The sequence below is a fragment of the Mchenga conophoros genome, linkage group LG7, assembly GCF_057382185.1.
Source record: "Mchenga conophoros isolate Kocher_MC1m ecotype Shallow Benthic linkage group LG7, M_conophoros_male_GT1.1, whole genome shotgun sequence".
Lineage (NCBI taxonomy): Eukaryota > Metazoa > Chordata > Actinopteri > Cichliformes > Cichlidae > Mchenga > Mchenga conophoros.
Genome location: NC_140532.1, coordinates 68,531,803 through 68,544,151, shown reverse-complemented (window position 1 = coordinate 68,544,151; position 12,349 = coordinate 68,531,803). Strand labels below are relative to the sequence as shown.

Genomic DNA, 12,349 nt, shown 5'->3' with positions numbered 1-12,349 from the left:
CCAGAACCAGAGTAATATGCCCAAATGTTCTTTTACCAGTTAAAACCCGTGCTGCAGCGTTCTGCAGAGAGCCCTATTGAATGATGTGTTCTACCTCATTTTTATTCTTCTTCTAATTATATTTAAACTTTTTGACACCGCAGGGACTGCACTTTATATTTTTTGTACTTGTTACAACAACAGGTAAGATATTCTGTTCTGTTCAACAAAACCTGCACCTGTGGAGAACTCTGACAGGAGCACAGAGAGCATGCAGAGATCACACGGGGGGAGCACTGAATCATGATGCTGTGATGTAGCAATGCTCTACCATGTCTGCACACTGTGAGCTCCAAACCCAGAAGCTTTAGAAAAACATCTCAGAGTAAAATTAAAACGCAGATGACCTCTCGCTCCTGATATCATCAAAGTGAGCGACTGATCCTTACACGGCGCCTCTCTTCTCCCAGAGGCGCCTCATTCACACCAGCACTCTCTTTTGTAACAACCACTCACACATTCATTCTCCGAGCCACCTGGATCAAAGTGGATGAGCATGTTTCCTGCTGTTTATTTTGATCCGTTTCAAAGATGAAATCGTGACTACTCTGCACGCTCTGTATGTTCTGTGATCTTCATAAAGTCCTCTGCAAGTTATACAACGGCTGCCGGCACTGGTGAAGAACAATGAAGCTCCGCCCTGACGGGAAGTCTCTCTGTCATCAGCGCTTCCTGAAAATTCCTCACAAATTCCTGCTTTTCACTAATATCCTGCTCTCAGTTCAACAAGCACACAAAGTAAGAATGTGTCTGAAATACACAGAGTCAATACATAATCAATGGTATTATTGATCTTATTATGATCAATTATACTATTATTACGTCACATATACACCTGTTTTTATTTCTGAAAGACTTGATGCGCATTAACTTCTGTCCAGTTATATGACTGATAAATGCTGTTAACAATTAGCAGTGTTAATGACAACACTGGCACAGTTTGTTTAGCTGGGTTATGTTTTAATTCCTCAGGTTAATTCAGGGTTACCAGAAATAAACGAGCTGTTCTCATTGCTGTCAGGTGTGACTCACTGGTACAGCCTTCATGCTGATAAATCTCCCACGGCGTGAGCACTTTGTTTAAGCTGCAGCTCGACTCCACCCTCGTGTTGTTCCTGAAACGACTGCTGGCGTTTCTTACCTGTGCGTCCCTCGGACACCGTCTGTCTGGAGATGTGTCCCACTCTGACCGTGGTCACCACCACGCGGTACAGGGCGCCCGGTCTCAGGGCCTGGAAGCTGAGGCTGCTGATGTTGGCCATCACGCTCTCATTCTTGATGACGCTGCTGTCGTGAACCAGCAAGACTTGGTAGGAGTCCAGATATCCGGAAGCCGGTGCCCACCGCGCCTGCAGACTGTCGGTGCTGCCGAGGTTGGAGAGCCGCAGCCCACTGACCTGAGCCGGAGCTGAGGGGGTGGAGAAAGGAAACGCATTACAACAGGAACAACAATAATGCTTCATTGATACTACAATCGTGTCATCGTCGCTGTGACGTACTGGTCCGTGCCGTCACAGAGGCGGAACTGCTCAGGTTACCGCTGTTGGTTGTCACGGTAATGATGTACTGGCCCCCAGGCGTGATGCTGTTGAAAGTGCACTCTTTGGCCTCCCAGCCGAGGACTCTCTGATCTACAATGGTGGCAGCAGCGGTTGCCCACCTGAGGAGCACGGTGAAGCCGTCCCATTGTCCGGGCGGCCGACTCCACCGGACGCTCAGTGAGGTTTCGTCAGCCTGGCGTACGAGCAGCTGCTGCACGGGCCACGGCGCTGCAGAGAGGAAGGGGTAGGGTCAACAACACTGATACCGACTCATTTTGGAAGTTCAGACTTCAAGTGAACTGACCCAGCTGACTGCTGCAGCGTGCTGTGTTGCTCAGAACGCCACTGTGAACTGTGACCTCTGCACTGTAGAGTCGTCCGGGGACCAGGCTGAGGACGGAGAAGGCGTGCTGCCTGCTTGCCTTACTGACGGTCTCATTTGCCAGAACCACCGAGCCGTTCTTCAGGATGACGCTGTAGTTCTCCCAGTCGCCTCTGGGGGGCAGCCAGCGGAGCCACAGTGTTCGAGCATCAGCCGACATAGAGAGCGCTGACACCTGGTCAGGTACTGAAACAGCATAAGACAGACGGGGAATTAAAAGCAATAAAAACAACACAGACCCCCCAGCAGAGGGCGTCTGAGTCTGTGGTCCAGCGTTCTCACCTCCACCTGACGCAACGGCATGTACCTGTAACTCCCTCTGTACCTGCTCTCTGAGCTGAACTCACCTGTCCTCGCTGTGCTCCTGCTCTCGGTGCTCTGACTGCCTGCTGAGGAACTGACTGACACCTCGTAGCTACGCCCAGGGGTCAGGCCCTCAAACTCCACTTGGGTGATGTTGGGGAGAAGGTGGCGTAGCTGAGGGTCGGATCCTGGAGCCCTCAGGGTCACCAGGTAGGATTCCACCCCTCCTTTAGGTGGGAGCCAGGAGGCTCGCAGGTGGTCTGAGCTGCCGTTGTTTTCGAGGACGAGACGTGACACTGGTGCTGGGGCTGAAGAAAAGGAGGAGGACCCACGTTAGACTCATGTTTGTACAGTTTTCTCCTCTTCTTCCTGTTTCACCTGAACTTTACCAGCTGTCTCATGTGTTCACCTGGAAACAGCAGCAGTGTTTCAATACAATGATTAATGGGTGTTTATGTAATGTGGTGTGGGTGGAGAGTCTGTGCCACGTGTGAACAGATTTACTGAAGCGATGAAGAGGCTGGGTGAGGTGAGCAGCTGTAGACAGAGAAAGGGCGTGAGGGAGAAAGGTCTGAAATATCCCGGAAACGCCGCTGCTGCTGGAAAGAAAAACAGAGCCGCAGGACGACGAAGATCCAGTTTTTATCTTCACGCCGAAACTCGAACGCTCAGAGGAATGAAGACAACTTCATTAACTTCATGCTGACAGAAATATTTGAAACTATTTTACAGGCTAACAACGCCGAGGTAAAGTCCATCGGTTGCAAATCTCACAGCTGGTCGGCTGTCCGACAAACACGTGACTCATTTAAGATGACACAGCAGGACGCAGCCTCGCTGAGTGGATTCACTGCCACTTCAACGCATTAAAGTCTGAACCAGAGAAACAGATGACCGAGGTCACGTTGTGGACTGTAAACAACAAAGATATTTAACGACGCTGTTAAACTCTGCGGAATAAGAAATAAAACGCAGCGATGTTCACATTGTAGATGCCTCCACAGATATTTGGGACTCAAACCCGATGCTGCAAAGTGCGGGTGGGAATAGGGTCAGCAATGATGACCTCAGACGGTTAATTCTGATTGGTCAGTCGTGAACTCTGAAAAGACGTCATTTTACGTCCATGTCTGGTTGAAAGGTTGAGAAACAGACGAAAGGTTGTCTCCTCAAGCTCATTTTAGCCGTGACTTCCTGTATCCCTGCTGCAGCTTCCTGCTGATTGGAGCTCTGAAGACATCGTAGCTCACATCTGTCTGCGGGTGTTGTTTTACTAACACGTGCTTGTCGGGTCTCTCCAGGTGAACGCCTTTTGCTCCCTGCTGATGATCGGAGGAGTTTGTGGAGGTGTTCTGGGGATAACCACACTCAGATGTAGGTGAGCTTTGAGCTCAGTGTTTTTAATGCAGGTTATTTGTATTTCCCAGTTTATGGGTATTTTTAGATGGCATGGTGAAGTATAATCTGTTCTGCAGATGAGTCCCTGACCTGAAATCCGCTAACTCCATATCTTTGTTTCATCGTCTACAGCATCAAACCGCTTTTTAAGACGCAGGAAGAAAGTGGATGAAGGTTCAGAGACCTGGACATGAGGGCGAATCTCTAAATTCACAGTTCACACGTCCATCGAGTGTTTTGGTATTTTAGAAACACTCATGTACTCAGATTACTTCAGATTCAAACACGGGTCAGTGCTTTCGCTACCTGTGACGGATGCTGTCGAGGCGGAGCTCTGAAGGCCGACTGCTTCTGTTACCACGGTGATGGTGTACGGGGTCCCTGGGTGCAGACCATCCAGCTCTGCCGAGGTGCTGCTGTTCTTCAGAGTGATGTTCTTCAGCAGAACACCAGCCCGATCCCTCAGCAGAACCCTGAGGTTCTCCGTGCGACCCGAGCCGATCCACCAAGTCACCCCGAGGCTGTGTGAGGAAGAGGACGCCACCTGCAGGCCGTCCACTGAGGAGGGAGCTGAGGCAGGGAGAGAGGGGTGGTGGAGAGATCAGAGGGTATTGACACCACTGTGATGGTCACTGTTTTTCTTTTTAAACCACTTTCACGCTGAATGAGTTGCTCTGGAACAGTTTTAGTTTTATTCCTTTTTAAAGCTCTATGTTTTTATTATTATTGATCATGTGATAAGCTCTCAGCCAATCAGGTGCATTCTAATCATGTTCCAGAGCAACATATCCCTCTGAGTGTAAGAATTTCATTGCTGGTAGTGATGTGCTGTTGCTACCTGTACAATAATAAAACTTGAACGTGAGAAGATTCTGCAGGTGTTGTAGCTCACCTGTAGCTGTCATTGCGTGGACAGGTGAGGCGCTCTTGTTCCCAGCTGAAGCTACCACACTGACTTTGTACAGAGTCCCGGGAATCAGGGAGGTGAACCCGGTTTGGGAGGCTGCAGAGCCCTTGATTCTGGTCCTGCGCCGGGATCCGGAGTTCGTGTCCTCCAGAGTCACATCGTACCAGTCCACACGACCGGTAGGCTGAGTCCAGGACACCGTCAGAGCCGAGCCGCTTAGAACCATAAACAGGCTTTTATGATGAGGTTGAGCTGGGCCCAGCTGGAGGTCCAGATGAGCTGGGCCAACTGGGTCTGAAACAGGAGAGGACACTCAGTGTATACCCACACTGAAAACAGGACATTTTATTTTGAAATGACATTTTACAGCGCTTTTGTTTTCCATTAATTAATATTTGGATAATCAACGTTTTTTAAAACTAAGACACTGAACTGTAGCAGCAGATTTCAGGGGGTTTGGTTTGGTTCTGGTGTATCTGTTGCTGTTCATTCAGAAACACTTTAGATTGGATCAGGCTGTGGCTCCTGCTTGGAGAAAGGTCTAGGCTGAGTTTAGGGACAGGCTGGGATTAAGGTTAGGGTTGGAGGTAGTGTTTGGATTGGGGTTGGGTTTCTGGTACAGACTGCGGTGGGCAATGAGATTTGGGTTGAGTTCAAAGGAGTACAAGTTTGGATTGCGGGTTGAAGACCATGGAAGGGGACAGGTTTATGGTGGGTTTGGGGACAGATTTGGAGTTTGAGTTGGACTGGGAGGTTGTGGTCGAGGATCATGGGTGGGGTTGTGGTTTGGATTAGTTGCAGAAAAAAGACGCAAAGGAAAAAGAAGAAGGAGCAAAAGAACATCGAAAACAACACGTGAATTGGCGATTAGTGCAGCTGTCACAACAGCTCTGGTAGAGTCAGCTAGGGAAGACTGTGCGTTTCAGAGGGATGACCAAGAGATGGTAAATGATTTCCCAAAGCCAACACTACTATCCTGTAAACCAGAGGAGGAAAGACTTCCAATTTAGAGAAGCAGCTAAAACATCTGCATCCAGGTGGGTCTGAGTTTCAGTTTAGTCGTCAGCACCGCTGAGCATCAGCTTTGTTCCATAGTGTGCAGTCTGTTGGTGACCGCCCTACATGTAGCATGACCTGCCACCATGTTAGTGGTTTAACACGCCTTTTTAATGACCGGGTTTATATTTATGTTTTGGCATCTAGAATTGTGAACTTCTACTGGCTTTGGTGAATTCCCCATGTGGTTGGTGGTCGTGGGCGCAGTGATTGTTACACTGTGCTGCTGCAGAGGCCCACACGCTTGTTCGAGCAGCTAAAAGAATGAGAGCGTTTTCACGGAGGCAGCATGAGTCCACACAGGAAACTGAAAAAAATAGGCTGGGTGGGGCAGGATGATGAGGACAACCCCCCCGGTCCTGAACTCTGGCCTGTTCTTCGTGATGGCTTCCTGTTTGAGCAGACTTCCCTGCTTGCTGTTGGAAGGCTGGCAACACCCCAAGGACAAAATGTCCGACCCACACAGCACGAGCTGCGAAGCTCCAGAAACGTCAACAGACTTGTAAAGATCCAAATGATTCTGTGACTTTTACGAGACGACTGGACCGAGGCACAGCAAGCAACGCCTGACTCCACCTTACCCTGAACGGTGGTCTTCAAACTGCAGCAGAGGAAACGTGTCCATGTGATTCACGGCCAGCCTTCAGTCTGACAGTCACCGTCCTGATGTGAACGTATTAATTGGGACGAAAATGAACAGAGCAGGAACATTTTCAATGTTGAGAGAAAACCAGAGAAAGCTCGGAGGCAGCTGCTCGTTCCAGAAAGTTCCTGATAAACACAGAAACACTCTCTAACAATGGTCTTCATCTCATCTTGAGTGTTTGTTTCCAGAAACATCCCCTCCTCACCCTCCTCACCCTCCTCTGCTCTCAGCCACTTCCTTCGTTTGTTTGCAGCAGGTCCTGGATCAGTTCAGTGATGGGGGGAGGTCAGGGTTTGGGTTAGTTTAGGCATGTTTTTGGAAAACACTTGTAATCATTAAAGCAAAGCATTAATCGGCCTCATTTACCAACAGTGCACAGATGCCGGTCCATCGTAAGGAAGCACACGTCTTTGAAACGACTGCTAATAATTATTATTGCCTTTTAGACTCTAATTAAAGTTTTCCAAAACATTATAAGCACCGAAATGCTTCTTCTTCTCACAGATCACGTCCTCCTCGGCTCCACGTTTTCTTCTTGTCTGCTTCTCGTTTCACTCCAAACATTGTGGAGCCACAGTCGCTGTTTGAGGGGAAACAATATTCAGCAGCCCGTTATTTCAGCCTGATTTATTTATCTCTCTGTTATTTAAAACAGTCATCACTCCCATGGAAAGCGGTCCCTGATCTGGATTCTTCCTTGGAGTTAGGAAAGTGTTTTAAAGGTTTCTGCAGCCGGACGTTCTCCTTCTTTCTTGGCTTAGCAGTGCAGGTTTCTCTCTTACATCATTGCAGCGCTCTTCAACTTCACCTGGCCGTACGCAGGCAGTGAGCACAGTCTGATTTACTAACATGTTTCCCTAAATCTGATGGTGATTTTTTTGTTTTCATGCACGTGTTAGTAAAGCAGGTCCAGAGATATTGAATCTTGGAAGTTACAAGTTTGAATATTTTAACCGTATTATTTTTAGAAATGTTGATTTTATTGCTTGAAGTTTAAAAACCTGGCGCGCTCTAAAACATAATATGATCAATAATCAATAATGGCAGGAGGTTTATCCATGATGGGGAGCACACGTACACGGGTGTCATGAGAAAGGGGCGGAGCTTGTTCTAAGTAATGTGACGGTAAAGTTAAAATAGCTACACAGAGCACTCAGGTGCTAACTTCTGAACTGCAGCTTCACTCTTCAGGTGCGCTCCTACCTGTCTGAACTGTCCCGTGGCTAATCTCGTCATCCTTCCTGGAAACCGCTGTCAGCTGATACACTGTCCCGGGTTGCAGTCCCGTTATATTACAGATGGTGGCGCTGCTGGTCTCTCCATCAGACTTGCAGTGGGCAGGACTGGACCATGAGTCCAGAATGCAGAACAGACTGAAGTTACAGGACAGACCGGCGGACGTTACCTGCACCGCGATGGAGTCTGAGCTGGAGCTGATCTCCTTCAGGTCTGCGGAGCATCGGGGACCCTCTGAGGTCTGGACCTGCATCAGGAGGTCACAGAGAGAAGGGTCAGGGTCAAATGGTGTTTGTGAAACTCAAAGGCCTGGTGTCTGATGTCTTTTTTACACAAATGGCCTTCGCAATGCAAATGCAGAGGAGGTTGTCTCCTCCTGGGATCAAACCAAAGGGTTCATACTCGTGACACGAGTGTTTAAATGCCTGCACAGAGGTAAAAAGTTCCCCTATTAACATCGCACTCTCAGAAAATAAGGCACTTTATTGTTTCTGTAGTGCTTACACTCTCTAAGAAATGAAAAGAGTACGAGTGAGGGCCCAAAGCACTCTGTTGTGTATTTCCCCTGAGCCTGATTCTGTTGGAGGGTTCTTCCTGTCTAAAAGGAGTTCTTCCTTCCCACTGTCACCACAGACCATTGTCAGGTTGCCTCCGTATTACTTATTGGTCTTTGGCTTACAACAGAAAGCGGATGTAGATAAATGATCCGGTAACTCACCGTCTTTGCGCCCCAAACGAATCCAAGAATCAAACATGTAGCGGCACATCTGAGCATCCCTGATTTAAATCTGACCGCTCGGTAATAAACACGCTTCCTCTGACACACTGACAGTTACAGACATCTTTCAGCTGAAGTACTTTGGTCCAGAGAGGAGCTGGAGGTTTCCTCCATCAGCTCCAGAGGCTGAAATGATCTGGAACTTCTTTCTCCTGCATCCCGGACCCGTGTGACTCTTTTCTCTCTGGGTCCATCGATCTTTAAACTTTCCCTCAGCGAGCAGAGGCACGTTCTGCACACCCCGCCCTGCTTTCCTTCCTGCCCGCCTCGGACTTTCTCCATAACCTTTAGCATCAAACTGAGCTCCATCGCTACCATCAGAGTGGGCTATTGTTGGGGTTGAGTTATCCAATCAGGAAACAGCCTCACACCAGAGGCTCGCTCTATTTATGTATGAGCAGCATCAAAGTCTGCTTTATGTTGCACGCACACCGTTTCTTCATCTTCATCACTGCAAAATCAGACCTTAAACCACACACAGAGGCTGCACCTCCTCTTTATTTCCACCACTGATTAAGTCATTCATTAGTCTATGCTTCTTCATCGCCTCTGATAAAATGTGTCTGAACTGCTTGATCAAAGGAGCTTGGAAAGAAAAGCGTCTGGACTTCTTTAAGTTGCTTGAAGACGTTTCACCTCTCATCCGAGAAGCTTCTTCAGTTCTAAGGTCAAATGGTGGAGAGTCCCAGATATAAACCTAGTGGGAGTTTCCCCCCACAGGGGACAAAAGGACCCCCTGATGATCCTCTAATCGCCTGAGCCAAGGTGTGAAACTGGGTGTGGGTCCCAATCAGCCAGCCGAAACTCTGGCTGATTTACTCTGGCTGATTCACTCTAGTGACGGACGGAGTCGCTCAGTGAGCGGTAAACAGGAAACACACTTTGAGGTTACTCATACACGATCTTCATTTCAACACGGAAGTCGTGTTCTGAGACTCGACCTCTTGACTACATTTGACTTTGATTTTCAGAATAAAAAAGAGTCTGGAGAGCTTTACCAGGTCAACATGGTAGAGTAAAATAATACTATTAATACTGTGTTTCCATAGTAACACAGGAGTGTGATCGTCTTTTCATACACTCAGTATGTACTGGCTTTGAGCTCTCAATTTGCTCTCCACCAGCTCCACAGACCCAACCATCTGCTTCAGCTGGAAGCAACGCTCCCACGGAGCACCAGAACCACACCAGTCACAGGAAACCGAACCTCTGCCAACATCTGGCAGGTTTCCCACTGATCTTCTTCATACAAGCAGCAAACAGTCAAAGATCAAAATCAAGGAGAATAAAACTGATCTGGAGTTAACCGGCGTGAACTACCGCCAAACACAACACAACATCCTGAACACGTCTAAACACCATTTTAATCAGGTATGAAGACAGGCGTGCTCGCATGTTGAAGTCCTCTAAAATAACAGCATCAAACAGAGGTGGGGTACTCACAGGTGTGGTGGAGGTGACTCTGGACGTAGTAGTGTGAAGCATGCTTGTTGCTGGAGCGGGGGTGCTTGTTGCTGTGGGGCTGGTAGTGGTGGTTGCCGTGGTTTTGGTGGTTGTAGCAGGAGATGCTGTTGCAGTCGTAGGTGGGGTGGTTGTAGCGGGAGATGCTGTTGCGGTCGTAGGTGGGGTGGTTGTAGCGGGAGATGCTGTTGCGGTCGTAGGTGGGGTGGTTGTAGCGGGAGATGCTGTTGCGGTCGTAGGTGGGGTGGTTGTAGCGGGAGATGCTGTTACAGTCGTAGGTGGGGTGGTTGTAGCGGGAGATGCTGTTGCGGTCGTAGGTGAGGTGGTTGTAGCGGGAGATGCTGTTACAGTCGTAGGTGGGGTGGTTGTAGCGGGAGATGCTGTTGCGGTCGTAGGTGGGGTGGTTGTAGCGGGAGATGCTGTTGCGGTCGTAGGTGGGGTGGTTGTAGCGGGAGATGCTGTTACAGTCGTAGGTGGGGTGGTTGTAGCGGGAGATGCGGTTGCAGTCGTAGGTGGGGTGGTTGTAGCGGGAGATGCTGTTACAGTCGTAGGTGGGGTGGTTGTAGCGGGAGATGCTGTTACAGTCGTAGGTGGGGTGGTTGTAGCGGGAGATGCTGTTGCGGTCGTAGGTGGGGTGGTTGTAGCGGGAGATGCTGTTACAGTCGTAGGTGGGGTGGTTGTAGCGGGAGATGCTGTTACAGTCGTAGGTGGGGTGGTTGTAGCGGGAGATGCTGTTACAGTCGTAGGTGGGGTGGTTGTAGCGGGAGATGCGGTTGCAGTCGTAGGTGGGGTGGTTGTAGCGGGAGATGCTGTTACAGTCGTAGGTGGGGTGGTTGTAGCGGGAGATGCTGTTGCGGTCGTAGGTGGGGTGGTTGTAGCGGGAGATGCTGTTACAGTCGTAGGTGGGGTGGTTGTAGCGGGAGATGCGGTTGCAGTCGTAGGTGGGGTGGTTGTAGCGGGAGATGCTGTTGCGGTCGTAGGTGGGGTGGTTGTAGCGGGAGATGCTGTTACAGTCGTAGGTGGGGTGGTTGTAGCGGGAGATGCTGTTACAGTCGTAGGTGGGGTGGTTGTAGCAGGAGATGCTGTTGCGGTCGTAGGTGGAGTGGTTGTAGCGGAGATTGTTATGAATCTCATGGTGGTTCTACTATCTGCAGTTGTAGCTGGGAAACTATCACTGGGAGTGGTGGGTGGTGTGGTTTTGGTGACTGTGGTATGAGATGGTGCCATGGATGTAGGTGTAGTTGCTGGTGTTGTTATGGATAGTGTGGCTGCAGTCTCTGTGGTTGTGGTGGTACTGGCAGTGGCAGGTGTGGTATCGACGGCTGTGGTTAGAGACGGGTTCGTGGCTGTGGTTGCTGCAGTTGTAGCGGGAGTGGAGGCACGAGTGGAGGGTTGGATGGTGTGTGTCAAGCTGGCTGTTGTAGCTGGCAAAGGGATGGTTGTGTGTGTAGTTGCTGGTGTTGTTATTGATGGTGCGACTGTAGTCTCTGCAGTTGTGACAGGGGTGGTGCTACTGGTGGCTGTAGGAGGTGTGGTTTTGGTGGCTGTGGTTGGAGCAGGCGCTGTTATGCTGCTCGTAGAGGGTGTGGTTACAGCACCAGTGGTGCTGGTGTTTGTTGTACTCGTTTGTGGGACTGATGGAGCTGAGGTGCTACTTGCAGGGACCGCATCACCTGTTGGTGCTGTTGATAATACTCCTGGAGTCAGACTCTCTGAGATGTTTGGATGAAGGGTGTAGTCTGTGTCTGTGGGCGGGGTCTGGCTGTGAGACCTGGGTGGTCTATATGTGCTGGTGCTGGATGCAGACGGTGGAGGAGTGGTGGTGGTGGGTGCAGCTGAGGCGGTGCTGTCTGAGGGTGCTGCAGATGTTTGGTGTGTGGATCCGTCCTTGGGTTGTAGCTCAGTTATGATGTCTGTTGCTCCACCTGTGCTCACACGTGAGGAACCCAGCGTCACGCCTCCATCTCCGCTCGACTCGGACTGGTTTCTAGCGATGGAGGACGATGACTCGTACAACGACGTGACCACCTCCGTCCTGACTAGGGAGTCACCTCCACCTGACGAGGTCTCCGAGGCGACTGACTGGTCCATGGTAAAAGCAGCTGTGCCATTTAAAGGGGATAGGTGGGTGACTGCAGGGGAAACATCTGGAGGTGACAGATTTTCCGTGACAGCGTTCCCAGGACTCCTGATGGTTTGGGTGGAGTTAGACAGGTCCAGCGGTGTGGATGAAGAAAAGGTGGAGGTGGCTGGAGATGTGTCTGAAAGTGAGAAGAAAGGTGAGAATATAAAGAGCGGCTCTGACTTGTCACATTTACAGATTAGTGAAATCACGCGTTAATCCTGAACGCAAACACCTTACGTTAAAGTTCAGCCCAACCTGGACTCCGCCCACTGATGACAGACACACTTAAGACTGACCTGCGCTGCTTTTAGAGCTTATAGCCCAGTTACTCCAACCTACAAACCAACTACAAAACTAATGTGTGTGCCTGAAGCTCTGCGGTCTGAGCCAGCTGAGCCCGAACATGTGGCTGTGAGTGTTTTCAGATCCCGCAGGTGGAGGTGCATCCTACTAAAGTTTGAAAACTTATGCACAAAT

General features: G+C 49.7%; 1 protein-coding gene across 1 annotated transcript in view; it reads right to left on the bottom strand.

Moving 5' to 3' along the window:
- Positions 1 to 12,349, bottom strand: part of ptprbl (protein tyrosine phosphatase receptor type B, like) — a 33,006-nt gene that overhangs the window by 18,094 nt on the left and 2,563 nt on the right. Inside the window, exons 2-9 of the mRNA XM_085281055.1 lie at positions 9,730 to 12,008; positions 7,476 to 7,755; positions 4,556 to 4,864; positions 3,970 to 4,233; positions 2,310 to 2,573; positions 1,885 to 2,148; positions 1,539 to 1,808; positions 1,181 to 1,447 (exon numbers count right to left, since the gene is read on the bottom strand). Of these exons, the coding sequence (XP_085137181.1) occupies positions 1,181 to 1,447; positions 1,539 to 1,808; positions 1,885 to 2,148; positions 2,310 to 2,573; positions 3,970 to 4,233; positions 4,556 to 4,864; positions 7,476 to 7,755; positions 9,730 to 12,008 (4,197 nt within the window). The remainder of the gene's footprint in view (positions 1 to 1,180; positions 1,448 to 1,538; positions 1,809 to 1,884; positions 2,149 to 2,309; positions 2,574 to 3,969; positions 4,234 to 4,555; positions 4,865 to 7,475; positions 7,756 to 9,729; positions 12,009 to 12,349) is intronic.